The sequence below is a fragment of the Candoia aspera genome, chromosome 12, assembly GCF_035149785.1.
Source record: "Candoia aspera isolate rCanAsp1 chromosome 12, rCanAsp1.hap2, whole genome shotgun sequence".
In the NCBI taxonomy this organism is placed as follows: Eukaryota; Metazoa; Chordata; class Lepidosauria; order Squamata; family Boidae; genus Candoia; species Candoia aspera.
Window position 1 is genome coordinate 4,433,787 of NC_086164.1, and position 25,056 is coordinate 4,458,842.

At 42.4% G+C, this 25,056-nt stretch overlaps 1 protein-coding gene across 1 annotated transcript in view; it reads left to right on the forward strand.

Moving 5' to 3' along the window:
* Positions 1-25,056, forward strand: part of AFF2 (ALF transcription elongation factor 2) — a 301,401-nt gene that overhangs the window by 252,514 nt on the left and 23,831 nt on the right. Inside the window, exons 10-12 of the mRNA XM_063313787.1 lie at positions 15,845-16,007; positions 16,978-18,003; positions 22,298-22,422. Coding sequence (XP_063169857.1) covers positions 15,845-16,007; positions 16,978-18,003; positions 22,298-22,422 — 1,314 coding nt within the window. The remainder of the gene's footprint in view (positions 1-15,844; positions 16,008-16,977; positions 18,004-22,297; positions 22,423-25,056) is intronic.

Here is a 25,056-nt window from a genome sequence, read left to right on the forward strand (position 1 = left end):
AAGTCCGCCGTATCTTCTGTTGAATCCCCTCGAACCGTATTATTCTTATTTAGCAGATAGCATACTGGAGTTTAACTCTGGCCAATTTCCTTTCTCTTGGCTTTATTAGTCATTGTCATGTTGGGTAACTCTGTATGTTCTCCATGACCTGGAAGTGCTGTTAATAATTAGATTTTCTATTGTTCAGTAGATGTCTCCATTAGAATATTTCCAGTTAGATGAGGCCTCTGAACTGAAACTACAGTCATGAAAAACTCTTCAGACTTCCAAGCCCTCGGAAATCATCTGGCACAAACCCTACTGATGCTCACTCTTCAGTGCTTCCTTTTTTTGTCCCCTGGTAACGATCCATCCAATATTAATGGATCTGAGTATGCTGAAGGACTCTTCTAGCCTTCTCACCAATATTTCACATGCAGCAAATAAATCTGAAGTGGCATTAAAAGAGGATTGGATAAGAGAGGGAGGACAGATTCTTTAATAACAAGTGAGCAATTGCTAAGTTATGTCTCTTTGGGTTGAAAGACAGTATGGCCTGGAATGTGCACAGTTGGAGACGTGGAATTACGTTGCCTTCCAGTCCTACTTAAAGGTGGTCAGGGAACTAGAAGTTCAGTCCTACACAAAAGGAATGAAAGTAAGAGACATGGGTGAGTTCAGCCTTAAGAAAGGCTGAATGCAAGAGCATCTAGAAGCGCTCTGCAGATAGCCAAAAGGACATCATCTCAATAGGCTGACCATACATCCCGTTTTGAACCGGACAGTCCCGTTTTTTTAACATTTCCCGACCATCCTGTTGTTTTAATATAAATGTCCATTTTGTCCCATTTTTTAAAAAGGTTGGAACCATTTTTGGGAAAAGTGGGAAAAAATTGAAATTGAAATTGAGATTGAAAAGGAGGCTGACTTGGCAGTAGTTCTCAATCCAGTGGGAAACCTAGAGCAGAACCGCAGGAATAGCTGATCGGCGGTGAGCAAGAGGGAGAGCCGCTGCCACCAATCAGTGCAGTGGAAGACGGTCGGAAGAGTGCACCCAGCAGGAAAGAAGCCGATTGGCTCTCAGGCCAAAACGGTGGGAAGAAAATAAAATAAAAGGGCGCACCAGAGAGGAACAGGTTGTCAGGGACAACCCTTCACTAGACTCCTCCGTTCCTGTCCTCCCATCCCAGCTTGCTGCTGCCCTCAGCCCTCCTGCAACCTCTCCTCCCAGCACCACCCCTGCACCAGCCTCTCCGGACCCAACCATTGCCGCACCTCCCCTCCTGCACTTTCCCCGCTTACTGTCGATAACCTTTTTTATTGTCTTTTTCGTGAATAAGGAATATTACCTGGTCAGCCTACATATAAGAGAAAGTTGAGACCTGTTCTTTCTTGCGGAATACAGAATAATGGATCTAAGTTACAGGAAAGCAAATTCTGATTAGTTTTTAAAAATAACCTTTCTAAAGAGGAGGTGAGTTTGTGTTTATCGGGCATTTGTCAGGGATGCTTCCAATTTGGATCCTTACACTGAGCGGGAGATTGGACATGATGGCATAATAGTCCTTACCAACTCTCTGTTTCTGGGCTTCCCGGAGGTGTCCGAATGGGAACCAAGGGGATAACCCAGAGTTAAATTAAATTTGTTTATTTATATGCCCCTGATATACCTCAGCAGTCACAGCTGACTCTGAGCAACCAGCTTTTTACAACCAGTAGTAAGGTTGAAACATATAATACCTTCTCCTCTGTAATGGTCCCATTACAATAATATCTATTGCAGCAATAACAATAAAATTTCCCACCGCTGAGGAATAAACCACACATATAACTATCTGTCCACCAGGAGGGAGCAAGACAAATTCTATGTCTGTCTCCAAAGGTCTTCTGAAAAAGCCAGGACTTCACAGCTTTGCAGAAGGCCAGGTGTGAAGCCCCCCCCCCCCCCAGTGTCACAGAGAATGCTGTTTTGGGAGTGGGGGATGCAACAACAGAAAGGGGATCTCTGGGATCTCTGAAGATGGCATTCCTGAGGGTTAGGATCCATGATGTTCCATGTGATCTGATGGAATCTTGTTCATTCACCATGGCTGAAGCAGTCTCCAAAACCAATCAAATAAAACCAGAATGTACTAACATGTGCTAGGCTAGTAAATGATTAGAAAGATGTGTTATTTTTTACTCAGAGCATTGGGGGACCAAAAGCAATTTCTGGTGGTTAACCTCCTGACTGACATCTCCAGTCCCCCTCGTCACTCCAAAATAAGACATAGACTTCTAATATCTTGGACAAGAGTCTTCAGACACATTAAGAAAGCCTTAAAGGTTAAAAAGGTAAAGGTTCCCGTTTAGTTGTGTCTGACTCTAGGGGGCGGTGCTCATCTCCATTTCATGGCTGAAGAGCCAGCGTTGTCCAAAGACACTTCCGTGGTCATGTGGTCGGCACAACAGTCAAGGTGGTGTCAAGGAAGGTGTCAGGGGTATCTGCAGGGCACAGTCGAAAAAGTCAGGATGGTCATGATGGTGCATTGCACATAAAAAGCAGACAGAGCTTCTATCACACTACCCTGACCACCATCTTGACTTTTTTGACCATACCCAGCAGACCCCTGGAAAGTGTGGTCCTTCCTTTAAAACAAAGAATGCACTGTGCTTTCAGACCATCTCTAATCAGGATCATGGGCCAGGCTAAAACATGCATGTCTAAATAGCCATCACGGCTTGTAGGATATTGCTTTTTTGTTTATTATTACCAAGTATTCTATACACTCTATACATTAATAAAGGCAAAGGTTTCCCCTGCACAGTCGTGTCCGACTCTAGGGGGTGGTGCTCATCTCCGTTTCTTAGCCGAAGAGCCAGCATTTGTCCAAAGACGCTTCCACGGTCATGTGGCCTGCATGACAGTCATGGAATGCTGTTACCTTCCCGCCGGAGTGGTGCCTATTTATCTACTCACATTTGCATGCTTTCAAAATGCTAGGCTGGCAAGAGCTGGGGTGAGTGCGGGAGCTCACTCCGTCACGCGGCACTCGGATCTCGAACCACCAAACTTGCGACCTTCCAGCTGACAAGCCTGGCGTCTTAACCGCTGAGCCACTGCACCCCCATATAAGAAAGCCTTAGCTGTTACAAAATAGGTTATAGTTATGTGCTGTCTTTCCTCCCTGATACAACCGTCGACATTTTTGCCCATTCTCCAATCAGATCAATGGGCTGTTTCATGATACAATTCTTTTGATGCAATTCTTTTGTAATAGGAATGGGATCATCAGAGAGGGTATTCCGTGCCAGGGAAAGAAGGACAAGGCCGCTGGTGCTGAACGTCTCCCTGCCTAGTTTGTGAAGCCAGCGACCAATGGGATTTGATTTTTGTCTACATGAGGCATGTAATGTCAAAGAAAAATGCTGGGGAAAGCAATCCTCTTCTTTCCGTAATGGCTCTCATGCAGAATAGATTCCTAAATGGAGCTAACGACGTGAGCTAGGAGCAAATTCCTTGTTTTCCTCCAGCAAAAATAACCATAGCTTTAATGCCTTTGTAGGTCTCCTCTATTTCATGGGGTAATTGTGGTGTCCCTTGTTTCTCCTTTTGTTAGTGGTTCTGCCATCAGTAACAGCTGGAGGGGAGGACTGCGGGGGTGGGGGGGAGGGAATAATCTTGCAAAATTATCAAAGGGAGGGAGGGGGGACAGAGAGTCACAAGATCAGCAAGAGTGTTTTGGTTCCAAAGGGGTAAGCAGGTGTCTTTGGAGCACCAGATGAGCTGTGTCCGGGCTTGTACAAACAACCTCCAAATCACGCTTGTTATTCATAAAGAGCTTGAAACCATCTTAATTCTGGCATTCCCAGAATTCAGATGGCACACAATGGCTGGTAATGAACAGCACCTGTGCTTACCTCAATTACTATACAAATCTGAACACAGTGGCAGAAAATGGGGGGGGGGGGGTAAAGAGGACGCAAGAAGGAGCGAGAGAGATGTTTTCAACCGGCTAGCAATTCCACTGCGCCTTTCATAATTGGATTCAAAAGCTTCAGATTTCATTTGGAAAGTTGGGCATAAAACGGGGGAGGCAGGGAGGGGCTGGTCTGGCGTGGAGTCAAAAGCAAGACGTCGCACCGAGAACCCACAGAGCCAGCCAACTGCTAAGAGCGGAGCAGCCAAATTTTTAATCGGAGGATTTTGACCACCGCCCCCCCCCCCAGGCTTCGATACCGTTATTATTATTCCACTAATTGAATTTCTGTTAAAGCATGGACTGTAATTTAACACCCCAAATTTATGATATGGAGGGGGGGTCCCGGTAATAAATGCATTATTACTGTCGCTTTTAATGGAGTCGTCTGTATTCCCTGTACAGTTGTCCCTGATACAGGTACTGCATCAAAGTTGTGTGTAGACAATTGAATTAATTGGAGATAGGGCCATTAACTCGACCTGAATACCTCTGATTGCTTCTGTAAATAAGGTTAGAGAGCAAATGGCTAATCTTTGTTGTCATTATAGATTCTTTTTCGCATTTTCACACTGCCTAGTATATTAAAATCATTTCGCTAAGCAGTTTCACGTATTTACCATACTTCCTTGCATATCGCAAAACCATAATTGTATCATCCTTCCATTTCATTTCCCATATCAGTATAAAATACAGGGCTGGAGGGAGCCACTGTGCTGAATTAGAGCTTGTAAAAACCACCAGACCAACAAATTAATAAGACACAATGAATAAACTGGAATGTGGGATGGGGTCATTGTCAATAAATAATAAAAAAAATACCCTAAACAAATTAACCAGCTAAAATTTGCCTTTGATGGTCTGCCAATAAAACCATCCCAGCCTCCTTAGTGAACAGAAATTCAAGTTTTTAGGAAAGTTGGATAAACATTTGAAAAGAATTTAGGCCATCTGATTTGGCTGATCTCAAAAGGACAAACAAGGTTAGTCCTAATGATTATTGGTTAGGAGGTTACCAAGATACTCCACATCTCAAAGGCTTAACGGGCCCGTTTTACCCTCTATAACCTGTCAAAGTGCAAAAAAAGGGGGCTATTTTCTATTTGCCTCCTTTCTGAGGACACAAGCAGAAAGCCACATATTTTTGCACTCCTGCAAAATCTGAAGCAGAGGTTTACAACTGTTTGCCAGCAAGGGGCTGACTTCCAAGAAGCGAGCAGAATCAGGCACACAGTCTTGGTGGGAGGACCCAGTTACATTTCATTTCCTTCATTTAAGTGTAATTGTAATATTGTATCTGTTATTTTTCATGTGTTGAACCATTCTCCCCTTCTCTGGCATTGAAATGTGGTGGCATCTTTCGGAAGAGCCATGCTCAAGGTGGCCTCAAGTTGGTACTTCTGATCTAAAAAACCCTTAGGGATAGTCCCCTGTTTGAAGATGTTGTCAAATTTAAAATCAAGATGGGATTAAAGATTAAAAAACAGACAAACAAAAGGGAGAGCAGGAGCAGAGATTTTGTAAATACAGCTTCAGCACTTAGAGCTGAAAGAGGTCTGGCCGAGTTGATTACAAGCTCAAGTTGAAGTAAAAGTGATTATCTTTTCGTTGAAGTCATCATAATCTATATACTGCTAAAATTTTCATGCCTGTTTGTACTTTGTAACCTTTAACTGGGCAAAACGGTGCATTGCAGGGCAACAAGGTACCTCAAATGGGCTACACTACAGAATCCGTCCAAAATCTGGGACCCATGACTCCCATGGAATAGAAATTTGGCAAATTTTATAACATAATACAAAATGTCATAAAACATTTCCTGTAGTCAGCTCCTGATGTTTGACTGTGCTATACAGTTTAACATTGGCTACTTTCAAGGCAGATACATCTCTGAATGTCTCCCTGAATTTTTAAGAACTTTTCCAGTACATTAGAAGCTCTGCCATTGTTGAAGGCATTGAGGAAACTGCTAAGGAAACATCTCTGAAACGATGACCCATATTATTATAATAATATTAAGTGATATTATTGGGAGTGATACAAGATCCAAAGATTTCCCTATATGTACTTTGTTATGCAACCCTACCCACACACACACACATGCGTATTTTCACCAGGTTTTCACTGCAAATATAACAGAGCCAAGAATCGCTATGTTAGAGATGCCAGGCAGCAGAAAAAATTAGTTGCAGAAAACACATGTAAAACATTTCCTGAAGCTCTGGTCCAGGTAAATACTGGGAAGGGAGATCATAACAAGGAGGACTAATTCTACTAGTCTATTTGAAGGCATGGCCAACTTTTGAGGGAAATGGAGACCACTGTGGAGCATACAGCTCCAGGAATCCATATGGCACAGTCCTATCCAGAGCTTCTCAGAAGTCACCCCAGGCTATTCAGCTAGACCTCTTCCCAGAATACACAGACAGCAGCTTCAGCCTAAAATTGGGTCCCCTGTGTTGTGATATTTATTTTGTAAGGTGTTGTGTGTTTGAATTTTGATTTCCCTTCATATGTGTTTCAGCTGCTCTGTATTTTTAAGTTTCTATTTGCAGGGCTTTATCTTAATGTGGGCTTTTTCACCTTTATTTTCTTTTTGTTTTCTTTTTATCGCATTGCATTGCACTGATTCCCAAAACAGGGCAAGGGTTGTTTTCCTAATTTCTGCTCATAAATGCACCTTCAGTAAGACTCACCCCAAGAACATGTGGATAGGAGGAAAACCACACCATCCAATCCTAATCCTATTTACTGCAAATTTCGGTGAGATTTACAGATAGTCCTTGACTTACGACACTCATTTAGCAACTGTCTGAAGTTACAACAGTGCTGAAAAAAGTGACTTATGACTGGTCCTCTCATTTACGACCATTGCAGTGTCCCCACAGTCACGTGATCAAAACTCAGGCGCTTGGCAACCAGCATGTATTTACAATGGTTGCAGCATCCTGGGGTCACGTGATCACCATTTGCGACTTTCCCAGCCATCTTCCAACAAGCAACATCAATGGAGGGAGCCAGATTCGCTTAACAGCCACATGATTTGCTTAACAACCATGGCAAAAAAGGTCATAAAATTGGGCATGACTCACTTAATGACCACCTCGTTTAGTGACAGAAGTTCCAGTCCCAATTGTGGTTGTAAGTTGAGGACTACCTGCATTTCTACATAAATCAGCAGGCTCAGATTGCTGAGGAGAAAGTCTAACTGAACTCCATGTGGCTTCCATTGGAAGAAATATGTACCACAGTGAGCTACACAAAGACAAAATGTGGCATTTTTCTTGGAAGTTCTTCCAAGTAACAATTTTTCTTTCATTGTATGCCTTTGACTCATGGAGAGCTGTTAGAATCCAAACCAGAGAAGAAGACCACACTTTGGTGAAGGATATTGTCCAGAGGCTATTTGTCATTTGTAAACATAGCTACAATGTGGCAACTCACTGAAGATTTCTGCTTTAATCTTATGCAGCCCTGATAATTATTCAAGCTGTTGGAACAAGTGATAATCCTGGAGCGCAAGCTTCTGGGTTTTTTTCCCCTCCATCTTTCTATTTCTTTTTTAAAAATTCAACATTAAAGTAGGCATTCTGCCTCATATAAATGAGTTACAGAAAGGGTTTAGATGAGCCACATGCTCTGCACTTTTCCAAAGAGTTTTTGACAGCAGGTTACACTATTGTGCAAAAATGACTATAAAAATGGAAATAAAAATATCCAGGAACTAACAAATCAGGGGAGAGGGAAAATATCAGTCCTCATTTGGCAGCTTGTTTTTGTTTTTGAACAAGTAGCCAGGGGAAAAAAATCTATTTTTAACTATTCTATATTTCCATTCTAATTAGATTATCAATAATACTCTAAGAAGCTATTTTGGGGCCTGATCTGTTGATAGGAGAGTAAGAGAGGTAACCTAACAAAGATGTCCCTTTTAGTTTAGGTTTTCATTATTAATTTGTAAATTATCTTAATCACACAGTATCTCAAAAAAGGTATCCATATCAAGGCTTTGCTGATATGCAAATAAATTTGCATCAAATACTTGTATAATCTGATTAATTATCTGCCTTTTACTCAATAAATCAATGAAACACTCTTTTTCTGGCTGACTTTTGGATTACTGAACGTATTTACAATGCAAGGAGAGGAGTACACTTGTTCTGGAGATTAATAATTGTCAGTGCTATGCATGATATTTGTAACAACTCCATTTCATCTTTAAAGTGGTTTATTAAAATATTAAGAGTAAATGATCTGTTGAAAATAATGCAATAACCATCTCAGCAGCGAACAGGGGGAAACAAGTAATGCGTAAATTGCCCATTCGTTCGTCATTTATGGTGCAGAAAAAAATAAGTTCCAATACCAGCTCCATAATCATTTAAGAGGGCCTTGGAAAATGAATCTCTAACTTAAGGAAGTCCACAGAGACAAAGCTAAACACATCAGAAGATCACTTATTTCCTCAAATTATACCGACCTTTTTTTCAAGAGTTCTTTGTCCTTGGGAAATATTGGCTGCATTAGCAGCAAAACACAGTTCTAGGTCAAAGAGGCAGGACAGTCTAGGGCAATCCCTAAATCTGGACCACAAGTATCTAAATGATGTGCTGTGCGTCATGGCACAATTGACATGAATTATGTAATCTACATGGTAGTGTCTTATGTACCACGGTGTCATGATACCTGTGACATCACTTGCTCTCCATATTAGGTAAAAGACCTAAACCAAGGGCCAGCAGCAGTAATGGTGTAAGATGGAAAGGCTTGGCTTGTTGGAAGTGATGGATGCCAGATCTTGGCCACCTGATGTATAGGTAGATATGCAGTTCGCTGTGCAAAGAGTTGAAAACCTGTGCAACCACCTGTTTTGCCACTTTGATCTAGAAATTGTGTGAACCCAACTCTTGGCTTAGGGAAGATCCACAGCTATATCTCCTGCCAGACTCTTTTCAGTTTGGTTACTACTGCTGGTGATAACTCTCAGATCAGCACCGGATCTACTTTATTTCTTTGTGGGATAAATAGAGTTGATGATGTCATCTTCATCTTCATCATGCAGCTGATGATCAGGCTATCAACCTGGAACTGTCTGAGTACCCGTTCTTAACATCTCAAGGATAGAACAGAGTTAGGTGCTTTTTTAATAAATCCATCAGTTCACATTGGCCTGCCCCTACTATTGCTAACCGACTTATGACTAACAGTCTGCATCACACAGACCACTTCCCCCATGGTGCTATTCCTAACAATCTGTGTTTCCCAGCTCTCTGGTATTGACCAAAAGGAGGCCATGCTGTCCTGGACACAGTACACAGCCACTATTTGCTTCAGAGTCAGAGTCCAGGGCTGAGGGCAGGCGATGTCAGATGGCACTTCTACGAAGACCACAGAGCTACATTCTGGCATCTCAAGATATATCCCACCAAATGCTTTATCTTCCTTGGATTCTTGGAAGAAGACTGCAGTGATACCTGTGAAGCATGTCCTTAGTTGCTTTGTCAGATTATAGCCATATGGCTCCACAGCTAGCATACTGTAGCTCTTCCCAAAGCACTGGCACATACAGTAAACACTTTGGGGTATACAATTAAATGCTCATAACCCTCCACGGAGTCAAGAATCGTAAGCCATAAGTTTGTTGCACCATGTGATGACCTCAGATGCATACAGGCCCTCATGCAACAGGGTATGGTTTATGGGCCAATATACAAGCCATATGTTGTTGCCGCTTGCATTTCAGTGAAATTGGAAAGATAACATTTATTGTTGCAAAAGGCCAGGACAAACTGGGAAATATGTGATATGGTTCCTTTCTGTCTCTTAGGCTGATACTATCTCAGAGGGATGGTTAAATTAGCTAGATTGCTTTCTGCTATCTACATTTAGACATACTGTAAAGTTTAGTGCTATCATTAGATCTTAAAAGCACCAAATAACAACCCTTTCAGTGTTTGGAAATAGAGGATTATCTCGTCATTACAAGCCTTTTCCTTCTCTTTTTCTTGACTGGTGTTACAATTGTTCCGTGGGTGAAAGACGACCATGTCACTTTGCATTACACATATTGACCTTACGAATTAAATTGATTTCTTATTGGAATGTCATGTTTTGCTGCTACGGATAGCCTAATGTATGGTCTCTCTCTCTCTCTCTCTCTCTCTCTCTCTCTCTCTCTCTCTCTCTCTCTCTCTCTTTTTGCTGTAGGAAAATCAAATAGACTTTTTAAAAGCTCTTGTTGGCCTCCAAATGTTTTGGACTGCATGTCCCATCAGTCTTAACCAGCATAAGCAGTGATCAGGAATAGTTGGCAGAGTAAATCTCTGAAGGAAACCACATTGGGAAAGGCTGGTCTAGAAGGAGATATGGAGGACAGTAAACCATTTTAATCTAAGAAGTGCATTCAGAATCCCTCTACTGCTTGCAAAGTACAGGTAGTCCTCACTTAATGACCATTCATTTAGTGATGGTTCAGACTTACAATGGTGCTGGAAAAACCAGCTTAAAACTGGTGCTCACACTTATGACCATCATAGCATCCCCATGGTCACGTGATCACGATGTGGGCACTTGGCAACCAGTTCGCATTCATGGCCATCACAGCTGCTCATGGTCATGTGATGGCCATTTTATAGCTCCCTGGCCAGTTTCTGGCAAGCAAAATCAGTGGGAAACTGCATGGTTTGTTTAACGACCGTGTGGTTCACTTAATGAATGAGGTGAGTCACTTAATGACTGCCACAAAAAAGATCATAAAATCAGGTCAGATTTGCTTAATGACCGCTTCGCTTAGCAACTGAAATTCCAGTCTCAATTGTGGTCATTAAGCAAGGACTACCTGTAATTATATTGTTACAGGTTGCTTCACTGACTGATTTCAATCCTGTATTTTCTTCTTGAAGTTCAAGCAGCAGAAAAGGAGTTAACCTATTTTTTATGCACAGTAACTCTTTATAGCAGACTTCCTCAGTTTGGTGGCCCCCAAATGTGTGACTGAACTCCCAGAATTGCCATCAGTGGCCATGCTGGCTGGCGAGTTCTCATAAAGAAAGTCCATGCATCTAGTGGGCCACCTGCTTGGGGTGTGGGATTGATCAAGTTCAAATGAGCTTGATTTTTTTCCCTTCTAATCTCCAAGGGCATTTCATCACTCAACATTTTGGAACACCGGGCCCTCCATTTTCAGTCTGTGTGTTTGGAAGGATCTCTGGTAGCTGCAGAGATAGTGTTTGTGATCTGAACTCATCATCTGGAGCTTCAGATTACCCAGCCGAGTCATAAAAAATCAAGTAAAACTGCTTTACGCTGCTGGATAATGGAAACATCTAATCCACTATCAATATTATCCAACCTAAGTATAGTCACTCCATAAGGGCTTCAGGAAGCTCCTTCCAGGTCTCTGTAGCTTAGGTCCAGTAAATGAAGATATTAGGGGTTGAATCGAGGTTCTTCTAGAAGTAAAGCCTATCCTCTGTTCCTGTGTTAAAATCCCCCTCCTGGGTCCCATATATGTGAAAAACAGCAGGTTTTCCATCAGCCAGCATTCTTGACCTTTGCAGAAAACTATTTTCATAGATACAGCTAAAATAGCCTACTGCCAAGAAAAGTTTTCAGGTTAACTTATGCTTTTTTTTTCTTTTCTGAATCCATCTCCCCCTTATATATTTGTGTGGTGCTGAGAAGGACAACGTTTCTCATTTGCAACTGATTATATAGCAGGACCACATGCATTGAAGCCAAATGATTGAAGGCCATACTTCTGCAGAGAATGATCCTGTTTGGTATAGCAGTGGCTGTTTTGGAAAGAAATTGCAAAATGTGGCAAAAGTCACCGTTTTGCAATCCAAGATGAAAATCAGACCTAACCTCCTCATATTTTGTATGGACAAAAAAAAAAAAATCTTTTGAGCCCAGCCAACAATCTTTCAGAAGCAAATTGTTCAATGTTGTCTGAACTATAATAAGAGGTCCTTGCAGTTATAGCGAATAGAATTCGCATCGGGCTCTGCCAGGAATGACATTCAGGCATGCTGGTTCTAATTCTGTTATTTTGGTCTTGTTTTTAATTTGCTCTCTTTTTCCAGTAAACCTCCTGGAAGTTGTGCCTACCTTAGTCCAGTATCATCTCACTAAAGCCTTGTAAAAACATAGATATTTTATTTTTAAAATGTTACTCTCTGATCTGAACGAGCCAGGATGGGACATACGAGAAGTTATCCTCTGAGTTATCCTGAGAATAAACTTTTATTTAGCTGGGAAGTTGGCTTCATTGAATTCCGTATGGAAATCGGATGAGACCAGCACCAGAAGCTCTATTTATTGCAAAATAAATCCAAATATTAAGTATTTGCCTTTAAGCGATAGCTCGCAGAGGGGCAAAGAATGGATAAACATGGGAGACAGGCTGTGTTTCAAAACAGGAATACCGTTTGTTTTGTCTTATGTGAATTTTATTTTTGTTGGCAAAAGCTTGAGTGAAAAACTAGCTTCAAATAAAGAATCCCTAGGGTATCTCTAGAGAATCGTAATATGCCTATATCTCTTTGTACTCTATGGTATGTCTTGGGGGGAAGGCTGGGAAGAGAGTAACCCACAGCATTCATTAAAATTAATTTTTAAAGTGTTTACATCCAAATATTAGAGCTGCCTAATGTCCTTCATTTGGGCATAAATTAGAAATGTGTTGACAAAAAAAACCCCAATAAAATAAAAAAGGGAGAAACGGATATGTGCATTGCTATTGGTAAATTATTTAAAGAATGCTTATTTGTTTTAGCAAGCTATCCCCCAGCACATTTTGTGATAATAAATTTACAACTTACTGTAAATTCGTCCTTATGTCCTGCTTCGTTTAAAAACCACAAAACCACTTCAGAAATTGAAGGAAAGAACCAAAAGCAAATCAGGGGGAGGCCCCCTTTTTTTATTCTCTCAATGGAACTTTTTTTAAGGCATTGCTGGAATGCCGAAATTATGGAACAAATCAAGGCTAGGTTTGAGTCCTTTGTTACATGACCTATGGTTTTCCCATGGGGGAAGAAGTTCCCATGAGGTAGGACACCATGACCCTGTGGGTATTGACCACCCCAAGCTGCCTCTCCATATTTGACTATTGGGTGGTTACCATCTTGTCCTATAGGCAAGAATCCCCTAACTTAAGTAAATTTTGCCTAAAAAGATTTTTCCAATAGTAGGGAATATACGTAGCTCAGGGTTGAATTGCTGGGTTCTTGGTGTTTTATTTATTTATTTATCTATCAAATTTGTCACCGTCCATCTCCTCCCACCAGAGGGACTCTGGGCGGTTTACAACAAAATAATCACTAAAACAATAAATATATAGAATGCCTTATAAAATTATGTATCATCAATAATATAGGTAAAGGTAAAGGTTTCCCTTGACGTAAAGTCCAGTCGTGTCCGACTCTAGGGGGCGGTGCTCATCTCCGTTTCAAAGCCTTGGAGCCGGCGTTGTCCATAGGACACTTCCGGGTCATGTGGCCAGTATGACTCACGGAACGCCGTTACCTTCCCGCCGAAGCGGTACCAATTAATCTACTCACATTTGCATGTTTTCGAACTGCTTGGTGTGCAGAAGCTGGGACGAGCAACGGGAGCTCACCCCGCCGCGCGGTTTCGAACCGCCGACCTTCCGATCGACAGCTCAGCGGTTTAACCCGCAGCGCCACCGCGTCCCTTTTATCATCAATAATATAAATAAGAGTAAAGTCCAGATGATCTCGTTCAGTGTTTGCATGGAAGGGGTACTTCAAGGCACTAGCCAACCCCAGGCATGACTGTTCTCTTCCCTGCCCCAGGCCAGGTTGCAGAGTTTGATTTTTTCCCTGCAGACATTTTACTACCAGGCTAGATAACATCATCAGTGCCTAGAAGAGTAGAGTTCACTGGTTCTTTGTATGTAGTAGCTTGCCTTACCCAGTCACGGTTGGAGTGTGGTTTCTTTATTTTTATTTATTTTATTTATCAAATTTGTCACCGCCCAGCTCCTCCCACCAGAGGGACTCTGGGCAGCTTACAATAAAATAATCAATAAAACAATAAACATACCTTGATGGTTGACCTTCCTTGACGGTTCCTTGATTAGGGAATTGTTTCTTCCTTGATTGTTCTTCTGGTGTGGTTTCTTGCTTATCTGGATGTTGGCTTTAGAGCGGATGTGCTGTGGGCTGTTTGTAACCTTGACTTTCTGTTATGCCTTTTAAATTGTATTTAGATGGGGTTTAACTCTAATGTCTGTTGATGGCTGATCTGTCAGAATGCCAAGCTTCCAGGAATTCCCTGGCATTTTTGGATTTGGCGTGGTCTACAATATCAACCATTTCCCAGTTGAAGTTATGACTGAATTTGTCTATGCACTGAGAGATTAAAGATTTTCCATCATGTCTTCTGACTACCAGCTGATGTTTGTGGACTTCGTCTGAAATATACAAAGTCCACAATAGAAGAGAATATACCATCATTAAATTTGTGGTGTTATTAAAAAAAAAAAAAGACATACATCCATCAATTTTCTCTCCACCATACATAGTCTCCTGAAGTTTTTGTTTAATTAAATGTTGTCCTATTTTCCCCATGAATTGTAGCACCACGTATGTTTTAGTCCCTCCTCACAAATTTATTTGTTTGGTCATTTTAAGTTGCACTGATTTCCTGCCGTGAAAAGAGAGCTTGGACCTTCTTACAGTTACCCTACGTATAGAGGTTGAGAGAAAGTGGAGATGAAGCAGTACAGTACATTTCTACCCTACTTTTTGAACTCCTCTTTGTTAAGTAAAATCATTGGGAGTCTCAGCTACAAGAGAAAAATTAATATATATATTTTTAATTTTTATCCCGCCTCTATTATTTTTTATAAATAGCTCAAGGCGGCAAACATGCCTAATGCTCCTTCCTCCTCCTCTTTTCCCCACAACAGCAACCCTGTGAGGTGGGTTGGGCCGAGAGAGAGGGACTGGCCCAAGGTCACCCAGCCGGCTTTCGTGCCTAAGGCGGGACTAGAACTCTCATACCACACCTGATTGGCTCTTGGGCTGAGAGAGAGGGACTGTCCCAAGGTCTCCCAGCTGGCTTTCGTGCCTCAGGCGGGACTAGAACTCTCATACCACACCTGATTGGCTCTTGGGCTGAGAGAGAGGGACTGTCCCAAGGTCTCCCAGCTGGCTTTCGTGCCTCAGGCGGGACTAGAACTCTCATACCACACCTGATTGGCTCTTGGGCTGAGGGAGAGGGACTGGCCCAGGGTCACCCAGCCGGCTTTCACGCCTAAGGCAGGACTAGAACTCACAGGCTCCTGGATTCTAGCCCAGCACCTTAACCCCTAGACCAAACTGGCTATTCAGGGCCCCTAAACTGCAGTTTGTTATATGGAGCAAGTCCAGAGGGGGCTACCAAGATGGTGAAGGGACTGGAAATGAAGTCCTACAGGGAATGGTTCAGAGACCTAGGTATGTTCAGCTTGCAGAAGAGAAGGTTGAGAGGGAACGTAATAGCTGTCTTCCAATATCCAAAGGACAGTCATGTTATGGAGGACTTATTCTCACTTGCTCCACACGGTGAGACTAGAACTAATGGGATGAAACTTCAAGGATGTAGATGCAGATTAAGCATTGGGAAGAATTTCTTAACAGGAAGAGCTGACAATCAGTGGAATGGGTTACGGCATGGAGTGGTTTCTTCCCCTTCACTGAAGGTTTTGAAATGGAGGCAGGAGAGTCATGGATCAGAGATGGTGTAGTGAACCCTGCAGTGGGCAGGGAGTTCAACTTGGTGGCCTTTTAGGTCCCTTCCAACTCTATGAATCTATGATTCGATATCACATAAGGTACAGATATGAGCCACCTGATGAGTCTTTAGAAACACTAAATATATTTTCTTTTTCCTTGCAGTGGCCTTCCATTGCCCACAACACACAACACAGTCCTAATACATTCCAGTGGAGGGTCAGGAAGCTCCAGTGAATCTGACAGTAGCTCTGAATCCGATTCGGATAGTGAAACCAGCTCCAGTGACAGTGAATGCAATGAAGAATCGCGCAGTGGAACTCCGGAGGTAAAACTTCACAGCCTCCATCTCCAGAATCCACATGTCTAGTTAAGAATTGGGCTTGCAGGTGAACATTCCAGCCTCTTCTTACACGAAAAATGTCCAGGCTTTTGGAGCAAAAGTGCAGTCTGTTTGAAGTTGCTTTCTGACCCGTTTCCCAGATAGCTTGGGATGTGGCTCTTCAAACCCAAACAACCCAGAGAGAGACACAGCCATTTGTTTAACTACACAAAGGTAGGTTTGGGAGGTGCTGGAGTTTGCATTCAGCCTTTGAAAGGCTGCCCTCCAGAAGTATGTGGACAAAATCTAAGTTAACCTAACTTTAAATGCCATAAAGATGAACCCAACTTAAACGTAAGGATAAAGGCAGTTACTCATGTATTTAGTAATTCTCCCCTTCCTTCAGATTAAACATTCCAGTTTTGTAGTAGCATTTGCGGAGATTCTGGTAGCCGCATTCACATGATCTACACCCTTCTCCTTGGAAAATCAAGAGTGCCGGAATATTTTAATTTAAAAGCTGGCATCCTCATGTGCCTTCAATCTTTGTTGAAAGAAACAGAGACAGATGGACAGTTCTTCCCTTAGGAAAGGATGGGATACAGCTGGTTGGAGATATCCTGAGATTGTAATTGATGGTGGGCTGAATAAAAGTGTGCCATGACTACAAAAAAGGCAAATGCATTTTTAGTCTAGAAGAATGGCTTCCAAATTCCAGGAAGTAAATGTTGAATTGGTTTAGTCTTTAGTCTTTAGTTCTTAGTTTCTAGTTTATACAGTGTTTCCCAACTTTGGCAACTTCCATCTATATGGACTTCAGCTCCCAGAATTCTCATCAGTGGCCATGTTGGCTGTGGGATTCTGGGATTTGAAGTCCACATACCTGGAAACGTGTGTCACTGCTGATTTGGGAAGGAAGGCCATGTTGCAGATGGGATTACTTTGGTGTCACTTTTTGACATTTGTCGTTCTGCAGCCTGAACCCCCCTCAGCTAACAAATGGCAGCTGGATAAATGGCTAAACAAAGTCAATCCCCACAACAAGACGATCATCAACAACCAACATGAAAGTCATGGGGAGAGCAGTGCTCAGTCCCAGACCAGCGCCCAGATTGAAGGACAGAACAAGGGGAAGCTTAACAACAGCTTGTCCCTGACCGATTCCAAAGACAGGGCCCTGCGCAGCCCCATCCGAGAGAAAGGAAAACCCCGCGTGGCCCAAAAACCCCCTGCTGAAGTGAAAAGCTCCAAGCAGAAGTCACCAGTGCACAACGAGCCAGTCCCACAGAGGACGACTGGGAAGAAGCAACCCAAAAAAGTAGAAAGAACGTCCAGTGCAGAGGACTACCCTTGGCCCAAACCAAATATGATGAGCAGCACCCCCAAAGAGAAGGAGGTGCAAGAGAGCCCAGAGCAGGCCAAGCTGCGGGCTAAGATCACTGCTGGGAAGACTGCTCCAAGGAAGGAGCCTAGGACCACCACAGGCCCTGCTCTGGAGAAGAAGAAGTACCGGGGCCCCAGCAAAACCCTTCCCAAGTCACGGGAATTTGTGGAAACCGATTCTTCCACTTCAGATTCAAACACTGACCATGAAGAAACCCTGCAGGCCAAGACCTTGCAGGCGGGAAGCAGCTCAGACAGCAGCATCAAAGCCAAGGACTCCAGCAGCAACATTCTTAGCGTCAGCAGCTTGACGAGCAATAACAGCAATGCCTCGGTAGACCAGAACGGGCCAGATTCAGAGGAACAACTTTTCTCTCCCCTCCCCATTGTTCAGAATGAACCCCTCTCCCCGTTGAAAGAATTTGAAGAGCTCAAGTACCTTTGGGTGAAAATAGACCTGAGTTTCCTCTCTCGGGTCCCTGGGCAAGATCTGGATTTTGAGAGCCTCTCTGGAAAAGTAGACACTCGAGAGGGCAATGCCAAGCATAGGCGGCAGGCTCATGACTCTCCCCTGCCCCCTGCTGAAAAACCCCCGGCTAAAACCAAAAGGAAGCACAAGGTAAGTTCCTTGTCCTCAACTTTCCTTTATTCACTCCTTTCAAGCATTTTCTTGCAGTGTTTTGAAGAGCTGAAGGTCACACTAGATCTTTGAACAGCACTTGGGGCACTTGATTCCAACAAATGAGCAGGACCAGGTGAAACTAGGTTTGGCTGAATTTCAAGTAAGTCAACCTGAGTACAATAAAGAGGATCCCTCTTGGTGTATTTAACCATTTTCCCCTCCTATCACCTAAAAAAGAAAATCCAGTTTAGCTGCATTTTGGGGAGGGACTATTAACTCTGCATCAAGGCTTTAGAGCTTCATCCAGCTCTCCAGTTTCTGGAAATCATGAGGAAAACTCATGTTGAAGTCCCCACTTAAGCACCGAGCTTATTGAGTGTCCTTGGGTGAGTCTTACTTCACGGGTTTGTTGAAATAAGGTGAGGGAAGCACTGCAAGAAACACACAGACACACACACATTCCCCAAATTGTACCACTGAAATTCCCAGAGGCCTCCCATATCTACCCCCAGATACTTAAAGTTTTCTCCCATCTCTTCCAGTGAGGTCACCACATCAGCAGAAGACCTCCTGCAGCCCACCAATTAGTTGGGAGAGGAAGTTATGACTTCCAAGCCAGGGGAAGTTACTCACTCTAGTTTTAGGACAACTTTTTCAGATGCATGGTATCACTGCAAAGTCTCTCATGAAGATATGGCTGCCAAAAATAACAATCAAACATCAGCACAGATTTTGTGAGATCTCCTTACTTAGGCCAAAAAGCCTAGTGGGAAGTTGGTGGTGCCCCAAATTGGTGGATTAGTCCCCAGATATCAACAGCATAATTGGGGTGATCCCACTGCTGTAATGGCCTTCTGCTCTACAGCCTACATCTGAAAAGAGTCAAGAAGAACTTGCTGTATGATCAGGGCATCCATGGAGGTTGTCCACAATGTCAAAATGGCAGATGCAACCAGGCAATCAAAGCTCCGCTCCTTCTTAACATTCATCACACATATTTTAAAAGGGGAGCAGCTTTGATCACGCAGTCATACCTATCATTTTAATGTTGTTTACCCCTCTCTGTGAACTCCCCTGACCATGACTGTGAATTAATGGGGGTTTAGAAAGTCAGGCAGGGCATATGATGGAGAAAGGATAACACAAAGAAAGACAAGTTATCTCTATGCATCCTCTCAACCAGAATTTCCTTCAAATGTTATCCTCAGGAGGTGGGGAATCTAAAGCTACTTTTTTCCCCATCACATTGAATAAGCATGATTTTTAAAAACAGAATAAATTTTTGGTATACCACTTATTGGAACAGAGTTTGGGATATCACCCAAGAGCTGTACACGAGAGAAAGAAGACTTGGGTGATCAAATGCATCCCCTGGGTTTAATCTAATGCTACATCTTTGTCAGTTTTGTTTTGTTTTGTTTCATTTTTACTGTACAGAGCATTAAGACAAGATTTCTCTCAATTTTAAATAGGCATCCATCCATCAACGTCAAAATAATGCAGGCTTTCTGAAACATTTGCTGAGTTTTCTCTTTATTGCACATTGAAAAAATTTGTGGATTTTGTTACATAAACACCTGTGATTTATCAAAATGCCATTCACTTAAATAACCATCTTTTTTATTTTTCTTTTCTTGCTGCTTCCCCCCCCCCCCCCAAACAACTACCTGTAAAGTGGAATCTTTTTGACTCAAGAGGCAATGCTTTATCATGTGTTTTATATTATTTATGTCTGGGGATATACTGTTGTGTGGGATATGACTTCAAACTGAAATGTGCCTTTTGGACAGGAAAGGGGGGAAGATATGTCAAAACTAAATATTTGCAGCCAGATTTTTTTTTTCTCTCTTTCTTTTTTTTAACCTACTTGGAATTGTCATTCCCGTCCAAAAGAGGCCTGTTTTTTAGCATTCCCTGGAAGGAAAGAGTGAATACAGACAGAAGCCTGTCCTTCATCTCTTTGCTAAAGATGAAGTAGGACATTTCACAAGCAACCATCCCTGACAGGTTTTACAGAATTAAACTGGGGTGCTAAGAATATTAGCTGAATCAATCTGGACAGCTTAGAGTGCCAAGTGGCACTCATTCTAATTTCATGCCTATTTGGGTGATCCAGAGATAGAAGGACCGTGGCAAGAAAAAACTGGGGGAGAGGGAGAGAGAAAAGGAAAGGGGGGGAAGAGAAAGTGGGATAAAATAAAAGGCTGTCAAAAAGAGAGTAAAGAGATGGCATCAAGTGAGGGAGAAGGACACAGAGAAAGAAGTGATTGAAAGGAAGAGAAGGAAAAAATTAGGGAAAGAGAGGAGATTGACTGATTGATTGCTGTCAAGTCAGTGTTGACTCCTTCAACCACACAAATAGATTTTCTCCATGACGATCTGTCCCTAACTTGGTCTTTCAGGTCTTCTAATGGTGAAAGAGAGAGAGAAAAAAATAAAGGAGTACAGGTAGTCCTCACTTAACAACCACATTGGGGACTGGAATATTGGTTATTCAGTGGTGTGGTCATTAAGTGAGTCACCAAGTGACTGGACCCAATTTTATGACCATTTTCACAATGGTAGTTAAGTGAATCATGGGTCATGAAGTGAAACCAATTTCCCCAATGGACCTTTTTTGCCAGAAACTGGCAGAAAGGTCGCCAGTTGTGATCACGTGACCACAGGATGCTGCGACTGGTCGTAAATGTGAGCCGGCTGCCAAGTGCCCAAATTGCGATCACGTGACCACAAGGGTGGCAGCAACAGGGAGAGAAAGGGGGCGCCTCCACTTTTGGCTGTAGTCCTACTGCCCCTCTACAAAAGGAAGATGTTTCAGCCCCCACCTATTGTAGCTAACTGGGAAGTGGCAGAGACCAATTGTCTGGGGGGTGGAGAGCGTTTTTCCATTCAAACATTGCAGCGGCCAATGGCCAGAGTTTCCCCAGTAAGCTTCTTGCTCTTTTGTGGTTTAGTCACCAGCTTATGCATAGTCTGTTGTACAGGCACTCCTGCAATGCACTTGGTAATGCAGGTACATGGCCATCCATAGATAGTTCCTTGTGGAGCCCAGGAACAGAGAGAAGGTAGAAACCAGTCCAGGTCAGTGTGTAGGTTATTGCAAGGAATGGCAAATCAAGAGCAACATGCTAATAGGCTGCCCCATTCCAACCTGGCATGATGGTAAATAGGCTGTCTGGACCTTCAATTCCTTATCCTGTAGCTGGTTTACTAAACAGTAGGCTCTTGGGCCACTCAGTGTAGACACATTATCCTTGTCTTCAGTTATAACAGAAGATCTGCCTGGTGCAGTACAGGACAATCAGAACTTTTGGATCAGCCTGTGCTCCAAGATCCCAGGTTTTTTCTCCAGCCTTGTCAAATCAAAGGACATTTGGCCATTCTCTTCAAGGCCACAGAAGGCAACTTAGATCTGTTGGTGGAATGGTTCTCCCAAGCCTGGGAATTGTCCCTGTTTTGCCAGCATCGTTCCCAACTCATTCTTTTTTTCAACTTAAGTGATACTGTTTGGATGCATTGGGTTGAAGCCCTGTTGCGATGACTTGGAAGGGTACATCCAAGGTGGAGGAACCTCTGGTCCTCACTATGAGGCTGATTTTCAGCTTCCAACTCAATACTGTATGGTAAGAAATGCCTAGAATTTAGTGTAACAACATCTGGAGGACCCATTCCTGTCCCTGCTACACAATCAGTGGGGGTGCAGTGTGTTGTGAGAACATCAGAAAGGAGTCAGCTATAATCGAATCAACTCACTCCAGGGGGGTTAGATTTAGTCCCAGGTAGCTCCAATCTTGCCTAGGGCTCTCCAAGTTCCACCCAACCAGCCATGTCACAGAAACTCCAAAACCTCAACTGTCCCATTTTATCTACCTAATCCTCCAAGAAAAAGATCTGGAGAGAAACACATCTAGAAAAGCAATCTTCTCCATCACGCGTTGCCCATGATTCTGCGGCAGCATGGAGAACAAACACCGATTGCAATGGCCAAATCAGGCATTTTCTCTCTGCCTGGCCAGCAAGGAAGAAGCAACGATGTCATGAAGCCTTGCCAATACTCTTCTGCTGCAAGGGCTCATGGATACCAGGCACTACCTGAAGAAAGTGGGTGGGTGCATTCCCCAATAGTTTCTTCTCCCAGTTAATGTGATCATGTGTTGCTTGAACTACCAGTAAGGTCATTTGACTGGACTAGTGGCTGATTGGGTTGCTGGAACAATTTGGTTTCATCAATCGTTGGAAAGGTAATTTGATGAGAAGCATAACATTTTGGTTTCTATCGTTCTGGTTGAAGCAGTCCGAAAATGTGGACACATTTGGCGAAAACAAGAAACAACGCTTGGACGAATCTTCTGCTTCATGCTTGCTTCCACCCTGCATCTCTCCAATACCCAACCACAGAATAACCGGCACAAAAGAGTATGTTTTTTTTCTACATTTTCAGAGTATCTTTCACAACTGTTTAGAACATCATGGGGAAAATCCCACTATAAATTGTCCACATTATAGTCCTTTGAGGAACTGTAGGCTCTCTTCTGGGCCACTGTTGATTTAAATTCCTCCGATTTTAAAGCAATGTAGTTCTCATGCTTTACAGCATGGAGCAGCAAAAGCAACCTTTTGCAGGCAACAATATCATACTTTTAATATATGGCATCCTAGGATTGCACAGGACACGGGAATGGCAATAAGGTGGTGAGGGCCTCAGAGCAGTTAAGGCCAAAATATTTGGCACATTTTGGGGGAGGATGCTCTCTACAGAGATTGGGGTTTTTTTTAAAAAGGTATGTTTAAAAAGTGGAGGCTTTTTCTAAAAGTTTGGAAATGTATTTGAAAAAATCCCACTGCCAATTTTCATCATTTTCTCACTGAATTTTTGGAGTTGCAGAATTCATCTGCATGCCTGTAAGGGGCCTTCTGGATTGCAAAACAGGGATTCCAGTCCATTTAGGTTCATAAACCTTCAAATTCCCAACTGTTACCTTATAGATTGACCCAGAAAACATCTAGATGAGGTCAATATGAAGAAATACTTGTCTTTCTGTTGGAAATGCTAAGGCGAGACCCTGCATACTCCAGAAAACCACCCTGAAATTCTTGCTGATTGTTTGATTGGCATATAATCCAATACATTTTACAAACTGAATAATTCAGGAAGCTAGTTTCAGTCCAGCTGTGCAGATATTGCAGAACTGAATATTAGTTACTGTTTTTAAAAATTTAATACTTTGTCTAGAATACCCTCACTAGGTCTAACAAAACCGATCCAGGATTTTTAGCTTCAGAATCCTATGAGGTTGACAGGTCTCATTCCTAGTTATTATTTTTCCCTCTTATTTTCCATATTTTGTTCATCTAAGGAATTATTATTACTGTTGGTTTCTACAGGCAACATACAGGAAGGACTAGCCTTATCTTCTATCCCCAGTTTAATCTCTTTCTGGTCTTTAAACTTTAATTCAAAGGATTTATTTTTGACTGATATTTTTCAACAAAATTAAACTGCCTCCTCCATCCTATCATTGCACAGTGGTGAAATTTATGTTGAATAAATAATCCCACAATTAACTTAAAACTCATGGCTTTTAAACGACTGTGAAATAAAACCAGCCAGTTCCTAATCTCTCTTATACCTGTGTAATTACTAACTCCACTTAATGCAAATGAATTTATCCCAATTTGCCTTCTTTAAATCCCCCCATTCCTCAAGTCTGAAAATGGCACTGGTGACTTGGATGGAGTAGAACCCATTTAAGAATGATGCAAATGTAATCTTTCAGTTACATATGTTTATCTTTCTCCAACACTTACATCATCTTTTTTTTAATCTTTTATTTCCTGCCTTTACCAGAGCTCTAGAGATCTACCCCCAACCTGATGTTTCTTAATTTGAGCTTGTTTTCTAGGTCATTAATTTGATTCCTTTGAGCCCTGCAACTATTGGTATCCTCTGTTAAAATATAATTGTGTTCATCAATAGTTATTTCCCCTATGCTAGCTCTACATTTCGCCTGGTCCCAGATGTTTCCAGTTGCCAAGCAATTTTCCCCCTGATTTTCTTATTAGTTATGTTTAACTGAGACCAGGGTCATGGTGCAGTTTGCTCTGAATATCCTCCAAGTTCATATTTAACCCAACATTTAGATAACTTTGGTAATATCACTAGCCCTCCCCATGTTCTAATGGTCTCAACACTTATAGAAGGATCAGTAGGAAGTCCTCTCTATGAGTTAGTGCTCATGCTCATAGCTACCAGAAATACCAGCTTTGCCATGGTGGGCTAGACCCCAATCTCAGGAGTTCTACCTTCTTTTGATCCAAGCGTTGCATGTTGGTGACCGATCACGTTTCTACCACCATTCAACATTCCCTTTCCTTGCTAACTAATCTGCCTTTTGTGATCTTGAGTGCCTATTCTAAGGCAGCCTTTCTCAACCTTTTGACCCTGGAGGAACCCTTGAAATATTTCTCAGGCCTCGGGGAACCCCAGCACATTCAGGCTCAAACAGAGGCTGGAACTCACAAAATTATGATATTCGTTTCATGGGTAGGCCTGTATGTAGGCATTAATAGTGTTCTTAAAAATAAAGAATGAAACTTACCTCTTTAATGTGAAGTTGCCCGAATTTGAAATTATTTTTTAAATAAATCATGACCAACCAGGGAACCCCTAATGACCTCTTGCGGAACCCTAGGGTGCCACAGAACCCTGGTTGAAAAACCGTGTTCTAAGGACTGGGTTAACGGGAATGGTAAGAACATTCCAGTTCAGACCCACTCCTTTTTACTTGCTAACAACCACAGTTAGATCATAACTGAAACAGATGCTGTTTTCATTAGAACTGGAGGAGGACAGCACAGCACAACCAGGTGAGGCAATTGAATTTCCCTCAGTCAAGAAGTCAGCTTGTTTTGCTTTGCCCGTTTCTCTCTGATTTGTTGCTTTGAGGTATTGTAAATCTATAAAAGCCTGACACTGACTTAAATTGACTAAGAGGGAGACATCAATTCTCGTTGACTTAATTTGCTATTGAAAATTTGAGTCAATAATCA